General features: G+C 60.4%; 1 protein-coding gene across 1 annotated transcript; it reads left to right on the forward strand.

The window, feature by feature from the left end:
• Positions 1 to 251: 251 nt before the first annotated feature.
• On the forward strand, positions 252 to 15,043 carry CHRNA3 (cholinergic receptor nicotinic alpha 3 subunit; the record flags this gene model as incomplete). The annotated part of the gene is made up of 6 exons (XM_080808827.1): positions 252 to 327; positions 1,830 to 1,969; positions 2,076 to 2,120; positions 3,043 to 3,152; positions 7,346 to 8,357; positions 14,915 to 15,043. The coding sequence occupies 6 exons, from the start codon at positions 252 to 254 to the stop codon at positions 15,041 to 15,043; spliced, it is 1,512 nt and encodes a 503-aa protein (XP_080664953.1).
• Positions 15,044 to 15,563: the final 520 nt, after the last annotated feature.

Genomic DNA, 15,563 nt, shown 5'->3' on the forward strand with positions numbered 1-15,563 from the left:
GCGCGGGGGCCGCCGGACCAGCCCCTCTTCGCCAGCCCCGCGCGCTCCGGGGGCGCTCGACCCCCGCGGCCGCGCACGCCCCGCACGCCCCGCACGCCCCGCACGCCCCGCCCCGCCCCGCCGAGCCCCGCCCCCGCCCAGCCTCCGGCGCCCCGCGGGCGGGAGGGGCCAGCGTCCGGCTCCGCGCCCCGCGCCCGGGCGTCCGGCTCTGCGCGGACTCCGCCTGCGCCTCGGCCGCGCTCCCCGCGAGCATGGGCGTCCGCCCGCGTCGAGCCGGGGTCGCGGGGCTCCGGCCGCTGCTGCTGCTCCTGTTGGGGCTGCCGCCAGGTACCGGCGCGGGACCGGAGGGGCGGGCGGGGGGCGCAGAGAAGGCGCGCCGGCCGCGTCGGGAGCGCGGGTGCCCCTCCGGCCACCCCTCCACCCGAGTAGTCTGGGCGCGAGCCGGGAGCGCCGGGGCTCGGGCGTCGGCGCCCCGGTCGTCCGTTCCATGGTCTGCCTCCCGCCCACCCTTTCCTTCTAGCAGTAGAGGAGGAAGCGGAGGCCGGTGCCACCTGCGGGAGGGGGCATGGCGGGAGGCTGGGGCCGGCGCGTCCGCCGCTCCGCGCGCTCGCCTCTTCGGGACCCGGGCCGCGCCTCGCGCCTGGGGCCGCGTCTCCGGGAGGACGCCGCGGGCCAGAGCCGCACGGAGGAGCGCGCCGCGCCGGAGGGCCTGCGGGCGGCGGGGAGGGCGGGCAGGTGCCCAGGGGCCCGGGGTTCCGGGGAGGGCGGGCAGGTGCCCAGGGGCCCGGGCTTCGTCAGGGCTACACCGGGAGTCGGTCCGGGGGCGCCGTTTCTGTCCCCTCGATGCTGGGGACCCCAGCACTCCGTGTCCCTGCGCTCCTCAGCAGCCCCTGCCTGTGGTCTCTGATGTGTTTGGGAGGGGGCAGCGGGCAAGACCCCATTTCAGGACGCGGGCGAGTTGGGTTAGACTTCCCCAAGGATTCCCCTCCCGCCCTCGCTGCGCTGTCCTCAGACCTCTAAGTGGGAAGGACAGAGGCTGACTCAAGTCTCCTGGGGTGTGGCTTAGGAACAAAGGGGATCCCCCTGCCCCTTTCAGGGAGGTAACTTTGACCACGCTGGGAAAAGATTGAGATTGGCCATGGGTCTCACTCGGAGATCATGGGAGCCACACAGACACCCAGCTTCTCGGAGGTTTGGTGGGGAAACCCCTGCGGCGTCCTGGGCGGCTGCAGCCTCCTACAGGCTGGGAGGCACAAGGGGGAGGAGGTGGGGCGCACCCTGGGAACGCACTGGCCATCTGGCCATCCTGGGAGTGGCTGTATGGAAGCAGACGGCACTTGCACTGCCCCTGCCCCGTGTGAACACTAGAGGTGAGGCCCCCGCCCCGTGAGAGCCCTGGAGGTGAGACCCCAGTCCCTTGTGAGCACTGGAGGTGAGGCCCCCGCCCCCTGTGAACACTGGAGGTAGGGTCGTTGGTGAGCCCTTCTCTGCGCTACCCTGAGAAGCCCTTCACTCGCTGCAACCCTGGGGTGGAGATAAAAAGGATGTTTTCTGAGTAAAGGAAGTCGGGTTCAGAAAGGTTGAACCCCTTGCCTGAGCTCACACAGCTTCCAAGCACTCTGGCGGGATCCACACCAGATCTATCCAAACTCCAGCCCAGGCTTGTGATCATGGTGTCTCCCTGGATGTGTGTGACCTCACGTGTCTGGTGGGCCTCAGTTTCCCAGTCTGTAACTCGAGGCGCTGCAGAGTCCCCGCAGCAGGCGATGAGGGTGCCGGGGTGGGGGGGTGTCCCTGGCGCAGGGAAACGTGTCGCGTCCTCCCCTCAGTGGCCGTGGCCTCCGAGGCCGAGCACCGTCTGTTTGAGCGGCTGTTCGAGGATTACAACGAGATCATCCGGCCGGTGGCCAATGTGTCCGACCCAGTCATCATCCAGTTTGAGGTGTCCATGTCGCAGCTGGTGAAGGTGGTGAGTGCGGGAGCCGCGACTGGGGCGTGGGGTGCGGGGCTTGGAAGAGCCTCTCCCAGAAGCAGCCCGGTGTTTGTGTTCAGGCGTCCACTCCTGTCTCTCCTAGGACGAAGTCAACCAGATCATGGAGACCAACCTGTGGCTCAAGCAAGTGAGTGAGCAGACCTTGGGCACTGCTGCCCCCTGGTGGTGTCTGCGGTCTCTGCTGCGCCACCCAGAAAAGCCCAAAGACAGGGGTCTCTCCCAGGGCTTGGGGTCACCTGCGCTGCTGCGTGGGCCCCCCAGAAGTTGGCCCCTCAAGTCACACATGACAGGTTGTCACGTAGAGGGAGACAGCTCCACAGTCACACAGAGACAGACCTGGGCCCGGAGCCGGCCCTGACTCCAGGCTAGTGTCCAAGCCCACCTCCTTCCCTTTTTGCCAAAAATCGGTCTTTCGGTAAAATCAGATGCTGCTGTTTTCTCTGGTAAAACAGAAGCAAGGGCTCTGGATTTTCCTCTTCAGACTGAGGCCAAGGACGCGGGCTTCCACGGGCCCCAGGAGGCCTTGTCCAGCTCTGGACAGAACACTCCCTGGGTTAACGTGGCGATTGGCCCACGCAGGCTTCCCATGCCCCAGAGCCTGCAGAGGCAGGAGCGTCTGGTGCCCACTGGACACCTGTTCACAGCCTCACCCGTCCTCCCATCCCCCAGCCTGTGTTCCTGAATGCTTCTTGGGCCCCGGGGGTGTCCTGGCTCCTTCCCCAGAACTTTCAGACACCAACCCCGCTTAACCTGGAGTTGGAGGAGGGTTGTGGGTCATCAGCACCCTGTTCTTGGGCTGGGGCGGTGCGGACGGGTGTGGAGAAGCTCCCGGAGAGCCACTTCAGGATGTAAACAGCAGGCACTTGAGGCATGCAGCTGGCCTGCGCTAGCAGCCACCCCTGGCGGTCAGTTTGGGGCTGGGCGGAGGCAGCCTGCACACGCAGCCCGGCATGGGCGCCCAAACCGGCTCAGGGACGTGCCTCGGAGGTGTGGTGAAGGGAGGAGACCATGCGCGTCCGACCGCTGCCCGCCCCCGCTCCTCCCCCCAGATCTGGAACGACTACAAGCTGAAGTGGAACCCCTCCGACTACGACGGCGCAGAGTTCATGCGCGTCCCTGCGCAGAAGATCTGGAAGCCGGACATCGTGCTCTACAACAAGTAAGCGCGGGGCGGCCATGTGCCCGAGCCTGGGCCCTCCCCGGGACCGTGTCCAGGGGGCTTCCCGGGTGGGAGAACTCCACGGGGATTTACCAAGCACCTGCTGTATGCCCGGTGCTGGAGCTACCCACCCTGACCCCAGCCCGTTACTGCACCCCGGGGGTGCAGGAATCACCCGTGACCTCCAGGTGTGCAGCTGCCCACCGGAGAGGCAGCCAGGGAGGGGACTCGGCCACCGAGGCCCTCGGTAGGACAGAACCTTCCAAAGGTCAGGACCCAGGGGAGCTTCACCCTCCCCCCTGACTCCGGGCCCACAGGTTCTCCACCTGCCCCTCGTGACACCTCCAACACCAGCCTCTTTCCCCAAACCTGACGCTTCCCGCAGCGAAGCTCTGTTACTGGGCAAACATATGGCGTCCCGCGGTGTGTCCTAGTTTGTTCTGCGCGTGTGGAAAGAGCGTTTCTGCCTCTGTGCTTTCTCTCTGAAGTCACCGCGTTTCAGCCACGAAGCATTTTTCAGAAAAGCACTTGGTACAGAGTTCATCTAATCTCAACGATTCAAAGTGTTCTGCATTTAGGTTTTTGTGCCAGATTAGGACAAACTAATATGCTTTAACTACTAGGACTGAAGAAGCTGTATTTTGGCTGAGTTCCATTTTGTGATCTCTGGTGAAGCAAGTCCAGCCACTCCGAAGATGGGCCATTTTTTTGCTTTGTTGTCGTTGTTTGTTTGTTCTGTTTTCCCAAGGAAATACATCCATAAATGTTTCTTTCAGGCAACTTCTATTTGTAAATTTAGTCTGCACGGAACTGGAACGCAAGATAAACTCAGCCGGTTTGCAAAGTCTGAGCACCCAGAGAGAGGGTCCCGGGGCGCTGGCCAGGGTGCGGAGAATTTTTGCTGAGCTGGAATTGGGAAAGTGTGCAGGAATGTTAATCTCATGGTGCGACTGTCAGGGCTGCTTTCTTGCTGGCAATCTCGGGTGAACGGCTGGGGGACGGAGGCCGTGAGTGTGTCACCGCGAGCTGCTTCCCGTCAGGCGTGGTGAGGAGCAGGTAGCGTCAGGAACTCTCCTGGGATCTGGAACAGAAATAGGTTCTAGAGGAACCCACACAGCTCTTCTCTCTGGGTTACGGCCGGAGTTTCTCAGGACTGGTCCCTCTGTGGAGAGTTTCTCTTCATTCTGACACACGAGCAATGTTTTCAACAAGTTCAGGCCAGAGTTCCCCTGGGGTTTCCTTGTTTTCGGAAGTTCCTTCTCTAGCCGGACGCTCAGCGCTCGTGGGCACGAGACACCCCACATTCTCACACATCCCTAACACACTGTAGCCTTTTCACGTAAAGCTTAACTGGATGTAAAACCCTTGCCTGCGACCTTCCTCACGTCGAAGTCTTAAAAGTGCTGAGAAGTGTCTCTGTGGAAATCACACGCCCGTCTAAGCGGGCAAAACGGGTGATTTCGGGTAGACAGCGGGGGCCACTGCCACGCACAATGGGACCACGACCCGAACGGGGACCGTCTGGGGTGACCGGGGAGCACAGGCCTCGCAGGAGGCTGTTCCCCCGGCTCAGGCGCCCAGACACGTCCTCCCTTTGTCCGTGAAGTCCCGTTGTGGGGGCGGCGCGGGATGAGCCTCGACTTTCCGAGTCCCGGGATGGGGGATGTGTTCCGCTGCTTGATTTTTCACTCCGGGACCTCCGTCGGCACGTACATCGGAAGTCCGCCCGCGCTCTGGGTGCTCCCCTGGGGTTCCCGTTTCTGTCTGACATGGACCTCAGTCCTGTCCGGGTTCACTCCCGTGACCGTGCTCTCCGCGCCACCTTGCTTTTAGGCTTCGCTCCTAAGGCGGTTTTTCTCTTCGTGATTCTTTCCTCCGTTGCCAACTCTGGATACACCTGCTACTGTCCGGCCGGGGGATTTAACTCTTCTATTCCGCCGCTCCTTCCGCTTCCGGAGCTCCTTCCTGCCTCTTTTTTTTTTTTTAAAGATTTTATTTATTTATTTGACAGACAGAGATCACAAGTAGGCAGAGAGGCAGGCAGAGAGAGAGGAGCGCTTCCCGCCTCTTGCTGGGCACGCCAGACCGTCCGTCCGTTTCCCTGGCCCCAGCCGTCCTCCCGGATGTGCGCTTCTCTGCTTGCGATCTGGCCATCCACGTTCCTGTGTCTCGCACCAGGCTCCCTGGGGCTATTGTGGAGATAGTGGCCTTTGTCAAACTTTGAGGACAGGGTGGGCGGGGGTCTCCTTTCGCCAGCTCGAGAGCGTCCGTGTCGGCGGGCCCCTGGGTTCGAGCGTGGCCCCTGCTGGACACCTGCTTCTCCGACCTGTTTCTGACCCCATTTAACTTGGGCCCTACCCTAAGCAGCATTTTTCTGGGTGGGTCTTTGTCCGCTCAGGAGGGAGTTTGGGGAATATCTGAGACTCGAGCCCACACCAGCTCCGGTGGCCGTCCCTGCAGACCATCCATGGACCCTGCCCCTCCTTGCTTCTCCCCACAATCGAAGCCACAGGCTCCCTCCTGTTTCACTGTTCCCCTTGCAAAGGGTTCGACAGAGAGCAGGGGCCTCTTTCTGGAGGGGCAGGTGCTTCTTGTTGGTTTCTGTGTCTGGGGCCCCTGGGACACGAGAACTCCTCTCCCCCGGCCATCACTGCCCCCAGCTCACCTTAGGGCGCATGGGTGGTTTAGCGACCCCTCACTTGTGCCCCAAGTTCCGGTGGGCCGCTAACACTCCTTGGGAGCCCGTGGTCTGAGCGTCGGCGTCCTCTTCACGAAGGCCCTGGACTAGAGCGGTGGCTAGGGAGGGCTGGCCAGTGACTGTTCTAGACCTGGGGGGGCGGTGGTCCCAGCTGCAGTCCTTCTGCCCTCATCACCCAAAAGCAGCCCCAGCCACGGACAGTAGACAGCGTGGCTGTCTCCCCGTGGACACATTCAGAGAGAAGGGAGTGGGCCTGTGCGCCGTGATCTGGAGGTCCCTTTCCATCCCCATGTTTTGTGGCCCTGGGACGCGGTGCGGAGGTTCTTCTGGGGTCTTTTCAGCCCCTCTGAGCAGGCCCCACAGGTTCTTCGGGAGAATCAGAGTCAGGGCCCCGTGGACGCTGCCCACTCTTCCTGCCTCCCGTCTGGGTGGAGCTGGAACAAGGAGGAGCGTCTGAGAACAGGGTGCGCGGCGGGTGCCCTGGGGCCTGAAATGAATAGAGCCGGCAGGGCACCTGTGGGCCGGACCGACCGACCAGAGGACAGGGAGGCAGGGGCCTGTGTCCTCCAGGAGCGATGCCATCACATGCCTTCGTGGAGGCAAGGAAGGCGGGGCAGAGACCAGCAAGACACGTCCCTTCTGTGTCCACATGTTCTCACTAAACAACAGAACACAGTGGTGTGTCCTGTTTGCGGCCCTCAGGGTGGACCGGTGTGGCGGCCTCTCCTTCGGGAGGGTATGGATACCTGCAGCGCAGAACTCAGAACTCGAGGAGACCAGTAGGGCCCCCGGGCGAGGCCACGGCTGTGACTCTCAGATGCAGGACTCAGGCCTCCGGGGCTCTGTGCAGACAGGTGGGGAGCGCAGAGGTGAAAGGAGAGAACCGGGGAGGCCGGAAAGCAGGAAGGTAAAGGAATCTGTGTTACAGGGTCTGAAAGACAAGGCATCGGAACCCATGACCGTTCGAGCGGAACGGGGCTGGACGTGGCCAGGGGGTGGGGCAGGGTCGCAGGCTACGTCTGGTGTGAGCCCAGCTGTCGGGGCTCCAGGTGGGAGGAGTGGGCCCCCTTGCCGTCCCACGGCCCCATGGCCTGGCGCTACACACCCGTGTGCACCTAGCAGGTACGCACCAGAGACTGAGCAAGGGGCTGACGGGCAGACACGCCCACAGGTGTCCCGCCGCAGGGACCACTTTCAGCCCGTTCCTTTAGAGGGGAAACGATCTCTTTCTGGCCTTTGGAAGCATCTCAGTAAATACCAAGGCAGCCTCACAGTTGGGGAGCAAACTAGGGACATGTCCTGGGGTTGGGGGGACACAGGCTTGGGCCGCGGTGTCCCTGTCGGTCAGCGGGTGGTGGCCTGGGCGACCTTCTCCGGCACGCGCTCCTGCCACGTGGTCTCATAAGCGGTTCCCGGCACCCGCTGCCTGCGTTGTGAGAAGCGGGCCCAGGTGAGCGTGTGGTCGTGACCCTGGACCGCCCTCCTGTCTCTGCAGTGCTGTCGGGGACTTCCAGGTGGACGACAAGACCAAAGCTCTCGTCAAGTACACGGGGGAGGTGACTTGGATCCCACCCGCCATCTTCAAGAGCTCGTGCAGGATCGACGTGACCTACTTCCCATTCGACTACCAGAACTGCACCATGAAGTTCGGCTCCTGGTCCTACGACAAGGCCAAGATCGACCTGGTCCTCATTGGCTCCTCCATGAACCTCAAGGACTACTGGGAGAGCGGCGAGTGGGCCATCGTGCAAGCCCCCGGCTACAAGCACGACATCAAGTACAACTGCTGCGAGGAGATCTACACCGACGTCACATACTCGCTCTACATCCGCCGCCTGCCGCTCTTCTACACCATCAACCTCATCGTCCCCTGCCTGCTCATCTCCTGCCTCACCGTGCTGGTCTTCTACCTGCCGTCCGACTGCGGCGAGAAGGTCACGCTCTGCATCTCCGTGCTGCTCTCCCTGACCGTGTTTCTCCTGGTCATCACCGAGACCATCCCGTCCACCTCGCTGGTCATCCCGCTCATCGGCGAGTACCTGCTGTTCACCATGATCTTCGTCACGCTGTCCATCGTCATCACCGTCTTCGTGCTCAACGTGCACTACCGAACGCCCACCACGCACACCATGCCCGCCTGGGTGAAGACTGTCTTCCTGCACCTGCTCCCCAAGGTCATGTTCATGACCAGGCCGGCAGGCAGCGAGGGCCCCGGCCAGAAGCCAAGGCCGGCCTGCAATGCCGAGCTCTCCAATCTCAACTGCTTCAGCCGCGTGGAGCCCAGAGGTGGCAAGGAAGGCTGTCCCTGCCAGGACGGGACGTGTGGCCAGTGCCACCACCGCAGGATAAAAATCTCAAATTTCAGCGCCAACCTCCCGAGAAGCTCCAGTTCGGAGTCTGTGCACGCAGTGCTGGCCCTTTCCACGCTGTCGCCGGAAATCAGAGAAGCCGTCCAGAGCGTCAGGTACATTGCCGAAAACATGAAAGCACAAAATGAAGCCAAAGAGGTAAGAAGCCGTTACTCCCTGGGGCGGATGGGCAGGGTGGGCCTGAGTTTGGCCCAGGGTCGGGGGCTGAGCTCAGACCAGCTCCTCCATGGATCAGGCCGCTGTCCTGGATGGGCGGCGTCACTGCTCCCAGCAGCGGAGCGGCCCCAGAGGCCGGCAGGCGGTGCGGAGAAGAGCCGGAAGCTGGCTTGCTGGCGTGAGAGCACGTGGCCTCCACGTGGCCCGAGCAGCGGAGCCTACGCTCACACTTCCCTTTCCGACCCCGTGTTTGCTCCATTTAGGTGTCAGGTGCACACGAGTCTGCATCGCGTGGACACCCGTGTAACCCCGAGCTGAGTAAGGACGTGGGGTGTTCCTGGCGCCCCTCCCAGGGCCCCCCGACCTCCCGATGTCCGTTAGCTTTACCTTCCCTTGGCCTGCATCTAGATGGAACTCCGTGGTGCGCCCTTCCGCAGCTGACCTCTTTCATTCAACAAAATGTCTTGGAGGTTTGCCTCCCGCGTCACCTGCGCTGCGGGTGCCACGCCTGCTCCCGGCGGGCTTGTCTCGTTTGGGGCCGTTGGGAGGAAAGGCACCACGCGTACTCTCATGTGCGTCTTCTGGTGGGCGTGCGCACCCGCGGCTCCTGCTGAGCTCCGCAGGGAGGCATTTTTAACTTCCTTGGTGGGCACCGCGAGGTCCCCCAGGCATTCGGCCAGCGTCGTCCCCCCGCCAGGCGGCGGCTGCGCGTTTCCGTGGCTGCACGCCCCTACCCCGACGCGTGTGAACCAGAGCCTCGTTGCTGTTTTCATGAGCTTTTCGCTGCTGAGAAGCGAGTGGGAATCTCTCCCATTTGCTTAGTGGCCATTTGTCCGTCTTCTCCTGGGGGGACCCAGGCGCTCTCTCCTGCTCGTCGTTTCTCGTCGGCCGAGCTCCTGTTTCTTCGCACTAGAAGTGACGTGAGCATTAGGGGACGTTTTACACTTAGCGGTAGCACGTGTGTGCTGCTCCCCGGCCCTGCGTGTACCCCCAGGGTTGTCAGAATCACACGCGACGCTTTTGTAAGAAGCTCTGCTTTCGCGTGAACGGGCCCTGCCTCAACTTGCTGAGTCGCAGGGAGCTGACGCACGGATCGTTCCAGCCCCGGGCGCACGGCGGGCAGTTAACACGGGTGCGGAGCGACTGGAGCCTCTCGTGTTCCGCTCCGAATGCCCGGGACAGTGGAGGAGACAGGAGGGAGCCCGCCACCGCCGCCTGTCCTGCGCCCCACCGGCCTGCACAGCGGTGAGCTGGCCATGGCCACGGCTACCGCGGGGCCTCCCGCTCACCCGTCATTGAGCCACAAAGTCAGGGTCCCCTTGAACTTCAGCTGAAGCGGCTGCTGGAGCGGAAGCACCTGATCCGTGACAGCCTGTCACCCCTAACACTGACAACACAGGCAGGCACGCTCTACCCTTTCTGCATCCGCCTGACACAGCTTCGTTTCAGTTAGCAGAGGTCTTGTAAAGACTGAAATCTGAGTACTCGTACTCAAGCCTCTGTCGAGCTATCAAACCAACTCTCAGGGCGCCCGGGGGGCTCCGTCTGTGAAGCATCTGCCTTCAGCTCAGGGCATGATCTCAGGGTCCTGGGATCGAGTCCCACATCGGGCTCTCTGCTCAGTGGGAAGTCTGCTTCCCCTCTCTCTCTGCTGCTCCCCTGCTTGTGCTGTCTCTAAAACAGATAAAATCTTCAAAAAAAAAAAAAAAGAAAAAGGAAAGGAAAGGAATTAACTCGATTCCAAAGTTACTAGGCACCATACGAAGTGTTAGAGTGTCACAAGCATCTTTTCTACAAAACGACACTGTTAAAAATTGTTACTAAAAGGGAAGTTGCCACTGAAATGCCCAGAAGATAAATTAGTGGCCAGTGGGTGGCACGCGCAAGGGGCAGCCACGGCTCAGCTCTGGTCATCCGTTGCCGCGGGGGCTGTGGGCCGGCTGTTAGCTCTCCTGTTTCTCCAGAAATGGCAGAAATCTGGTCCACAGGCCACTGGACAGCAGCCTATGAGCGGGCAGCAGGAGCCAGGATGCCCGCCCTGTGCTGAGGACACACGAGCTGCCCGGAGGGGCCCTCCCTCCCCTGTGTCGTGATCCACAGTTTTCCAGAGGTTTTCCCTGGGTCCGTGGGTTGGCCTCACCAGTTTTGGGTGCATCCGGCCCCCTCGGAAGCTCACCACAGGGCTGGGCTTCCAGTCACGGCCGTGCTGGCCCCCACGGCACGGGAAGGCCTGGTGGCCCTGGCGAGGCAGCTCCCTTCTCCGGGCCACTCTTGGGGGTCCCCGCGTGCTCCCGCTTGGTCTCACAGTAAGAGGGGGGGTTGTAGTCATCCTTGAGCCTGGGGTCCCTCGGAGGTGCTCTTTGCTGACGGCACGGTTCGCAGCTGGTGGTCGCCGGCTCTCGATCTGGGAGGCGTGCCCATGCCCGGGCCAGGATCCTGCGAGCTGCCGGTCGGCAGACTGCTTGTCTTCTGCCGGCTGGAGACAGACGCACGCAGTGTGCGGGATGTCATGGCGCGGCGTGGGCGGACGCTCCCGCCTCCCAGCGTCTCTGACCGGTGCCTTATTCATCCCGGGCACCGTCACATCGGGTACTGTCGTGTCAAGGCTCAGTTTCCGCCATCTTATTGTATGTTTTCCATTTATTTTCTTTTGTCCCGGAGTTCGTGCTGTGCGCTGTGAAGTCTGAACCGTGGCTGCTTGGAAAGCCGCGTCTTCTGTTTTCGTTCGTTTCGGGGAAGCTGTGCGTCTGAGTGAGACCCGCAGCATCGCCTGGCGTCCGTGTCTCGCCCCCGACTGCCCCCTGCTCCCCTCGGCCCTTCCTGGCTGCCCAGCCGCCCTGGATGTTACCGGAGCTGCTGCTGGATGGGGGAGGCGGAGGGGGTGGATGCGTCCCTTCCTCGCAGCCGGCTCTCGCCCGGGTGCATCCTGGGCCGTCCTCCTGCCCCTCTCTCCCTGCACCGCGTGCCTTCTCCAGGGCTGGCAGCGGAAGCCTCAGAGGCCTGGGGGCGTCAAAACGTAAAAACTCTCATTTTCAAGGGAGTTTAGCGGGATCGAAAATTCTCAAGTTGAAGTTCTTTCCCTTAAACGCTTAGAAGGTACTACTGGTTCAGTGTCACCAATGAGCCGTTCTCAGTGAACCTGACGCTGTCTGTCTGACTGGCGGACTGTGTGCAGAAGCCTCTGGGATCTGTACACCAGGACCGGGGTGTGTGTGCGGGTCTCTCCCAGATGGACATTCTCGCCAACCGCTTGCCCCAAACTTCCCACCTTCAGTTCTCAGGGGGTCCAAGTTTTCTGTGAAGATTTCTTCCCTGTTCGTCTTTCCCTGGACTGCACGCCTGGGCTCCCAGCCCCCACCTCCCCCTCCTGCCCTCTGCCCCCCACCCCTCCTCACCGGTCCCTCCTCCCTCCTGCCCCCCCACCCTTTCTCACAGCCCCTTCCTTCTCCCTGCCCCCCACCCTTCCTCACCGGTCCCTTCCTGCCTGCCGCCCCCACCCCTCCTCGCAGGTCCCCTCCTTCCTGCTGCCCTCACCCCCACTCATGGGTCCCTTCCTGCTGCCTGTCCCATCTCTTGGGTCTTTTCCTTGACTTGTCTGTCTCACTTGTTTCGTCTGTGACCCTGCTCCCTCTGCTTCACGTTTCTAATACTCTGTCATCTCTGCGGGTCTCATGTTTAGTTGAAATCCTTAACCTGTCTGTCATGTGAATTTCCTTTCGAAGGGCTAAGTCTGCATACTGAGGTCTGAAAACTCACTTTCACTGGGTCAGTCGTCCTTGCAGCTTGTTTGGGGAAGCGCCCACATGGCCACAGGTCGGATGGACTAGACCACCCTTCAAAGGTGCCTCTTTCCCTCTGCATGACCTCGTCGTCACTCAAGGGACATCTCGACCTCTGGCTTTTCACCTCCACCAGGCTCTTGTCCACTCCCAAGGAGCCTGCATCTCTGGGCAGGGAGTGGACAGTCTGAAAAGAGGCAGAGCATTCGGGGTGAAAAGAGCACAGCCCAAAGCTGTGCCCGGCCCGCCCTCCTCCGCCCACCCACCCCAGCGCACCCCGGGCCAGCCCCTAACCTACAGGCTCCTCTGGCTTCGGGGACATTCTAGGGCCGGGTTGGCAGAACGAGCCAAGAGCTTGTGCCAGTTCCCCGTTCTGTCTGACGCCTCTTTGTTATCATTAGTTCCAAAGTTTCCACGAACCACCCCACGTCATCGTGCCCTCGAGACTTTAACAGACCTAACGCTAGTTCTCGCCCCGCTCTTTGTGCAGCACATGTGTGTTCCTGGGTGAGACCCACGTCCCCTCCTCCTGCACCAGGCTAAGCCCACGAAGACGTTAGAGGGACATGTGTAGTTGGAGAAGGGTCGGGTTCCTGATCGGCGTGAATCCCAACAGGTGTTGTCACAAAGGACTGTGTGCCCTGGAAGGACCGCGTGCCCCACCTCCTCTCACCCCACAAGTCATCTCACTCACCCTCGAGGGGAGCACTGTCCTTTTTTATTATTTAAATGCAATGAATTAACAGAGTGTGTTAGTAGTTTCAGAGTTCAGGCTCTTTAACACCCAGCACTCATAGAAAAGAGAGGGGCCCTACAGCCAGCAGTCACACTCCTGGGCATTTACCCCAAAACCACAGACAGTGATCTGAAGGGGCACCTGCACCCCAGTGTTTATAGCAGCGACGTCCACAATGGTCAAAGTATGTAAGAGCCCAGACGTCCGTGACAGATGAATGGGTGAGCACAATGGAACATTCCTCAGCCGTCCGAGAGGATGAACACTCACATCTGCAGGGACAGGGATGGAGCCGGAGGGGATTATGCTAAGCAAAATGAGGCTGTCAGGAGAAGAGTTACCTGATCTCACTGGTATGTGGAATTTAAGGAACAAAACAGAAGATCATAGTGGAATAGAGGAAAAAATGAAACAAGATCAAACCAGAGAAGGAGACACACCGTAAGAGGCTCTTGAACAGGAAACAGAGGGTCGGGGGAGGCGGGGGGTGGAGGGAATCAGGAGGGTGAGTACTACTCTTACCTGCATGTCACAGACGCAGAGACCAAGGTGAACCGAGGTCACGGAATTGACCCAGATTCTCAGACTCCGGGATTGAAACCAAAGCGTCTCCAAGTCTGTGTTTCCGCCCTCTGCCTGTGACAGCCTTTGGGGGGCGTTCAGCTGGCCGAGGGGCCAGAGGAATCCCGGGGTCTGTTCTGTATTTGAGGCGCTTACAAACCACAGCCTGGGTCCCAGGAATTCAGAGGAAGCACGTGGCAAACAGGGCATTACGTCTAATGGTAGCTGAGCCTAATGTCTTCAAGAGCACCCCCCGTGCGGCTCACGATGGGAGCGACAGTTCTCGTGCCCCAGCCCATTTCCGTGCACTTAATTCGGTTACTGAGTCACATGCTGCCTCTTTATTACGTGATTATTTCTTCAGAATCCTCTGATTCATGGGTTCTCTCTCCCTCAATTCGATTACGGCTTCCTTGCTTGCGGAGTCGTCTAGGACTGTAATTAACATGCGGTTCTCCTTCCTGTTTCAAGCCTGAACCGAAGCTGTGTTATGCACAATTAGTCGTGCTCTTTCTTCCGCCTCTTGCTTTATTGTCAGCAATTAGGTCTGATTTCCAGCCTGTCCCTGTCCGCGGTGCTCGGGCCTCACGGTGGAAGAGGATCTCTGGTTAGCCGGGCCTGGGGAGGGGCCGCCGGGATGATGACGGCCTGGCCCTGCTGTCCTGGTTCCTGGGCGGAACAGATGCTGAAAGGAAATTAGGATCTAAAACGGGATAAGAACAGTACTTGGAAGCAATGGTAAATGACGGTTGGATTGTATTAGCTTTTCTAACAAGGTCCAGGAGCCCTCTCACAGGCACAGGTCAAAGAACTGGTTTTACCAACCTTACAAATTAGAAGTCAGTTTAGGAAAAAATAGATCATGGGGCATCTAGTGGCTCCGTCGGTGAAGCCTCAGCCTTTGGCTCAGGTCATGATCCCGGGGTCCTGGGATGGAGCCCCACATTGGGCTCCCTGCTCGGCGGGGAGCCTGCTTCTCCCTCTCCCTCTGCCCCTCCCCTTGCTTGTGCTCAGTCTCTCTCTTAAATAAATAAATAAAATCTAAAAAAGACGAAATAGATTATGTGTACAGTAAGAAATTTCTGTGGGTTTTGGGGGGTTTGTTTGTTTGTTTTTTAATAAGCTCTACACCAAACATGGGGCTTGAACTCACAACCCTGAGATCAAGAGTCACACGCTCTACTGACTGAGCCGGCCGGGCGCCCCAAGACGTTCCTGATTTAAAACAGACTCCGCATGAGTGTTTTATGCCTGTTTCTCGCAGGGTGTGGAGAGAGACTTGGGACCGGAGGACGTCTGCAGACGGTGTTGGGAGCACGAGCTTTCTCGTGTTGGGAGGCCGGATGGCTTCAGCTGCTGCAACGTGTTGACTCGATGTTCCCGCTGGATGTGGGTTTGGTTCCCTCCGCGGCCCTTCGGGCTTTATTTTTCCTGCTTTCCTGACGTGTGTTTTTGTTTTTCAGATTCAGGATGACTGGAAGTACGTGGCCATGGTCATTGATCGCATCTTCCTGTGGGTTTTCATTCTGGTGTGCATCCTGGGGACGGCGGGGCTGTTCCTGCAGCCTCTGCTGGCGAGGGACGAGGCATGAGTCCGCGCTGGGTTGGCCGGCGGCTGACCGGCCTGGGCATGGGGCGCATTTGCTCCTTCTGGTGGGAAACTTCGCTCCCCTAGGATGTGGCCCGTGCCCATCATTGGGAGGCGCCCAGTTCAGTGTAGGCCCTCCAGCCGTCACCCCCACCTCCAGACCCTCCTCATCCCGGAAACCACGAGCCCCCCGCCCCTCTCCCCCGACACCCCCATGCCACTGTTTGTAGGATTTTGACCGAGGACCCCGTATAAGTGAATTATGCAGTACTCGTCTTTTTGTGACTGCCTTCTTTCCCCGAGCATAATGCCCTCCAGGCCTGTCCGCGTGGTGGCAAGTGTCCGAATGTCCCTCCTGGTCACGGCTGAGCGACACTCCGGTGCACAAGCGGATGTTCTGCGTATCCGTTCATCCGTCGGTGGATGCCAGGGGCTCCCACATTTTGGCCGTTACAGACGACGCTGCTGTGAACGTGGGTGCCCAGGGACCTGGGCAGGAGACCCTGCTTCCAGTTCTTTGGGGT

This window comes from Martes martes (genome assembly GCF_963455335.1).
Source record: "Martes martes genome assembly, chromosome: 7".
In the NCBI taxonomy this organism is placed as follows: Eukaryota; Metazoa; Chordata; class Mammalia; order Carnivora; family Mustelidae; genus Martes; species Martes martes.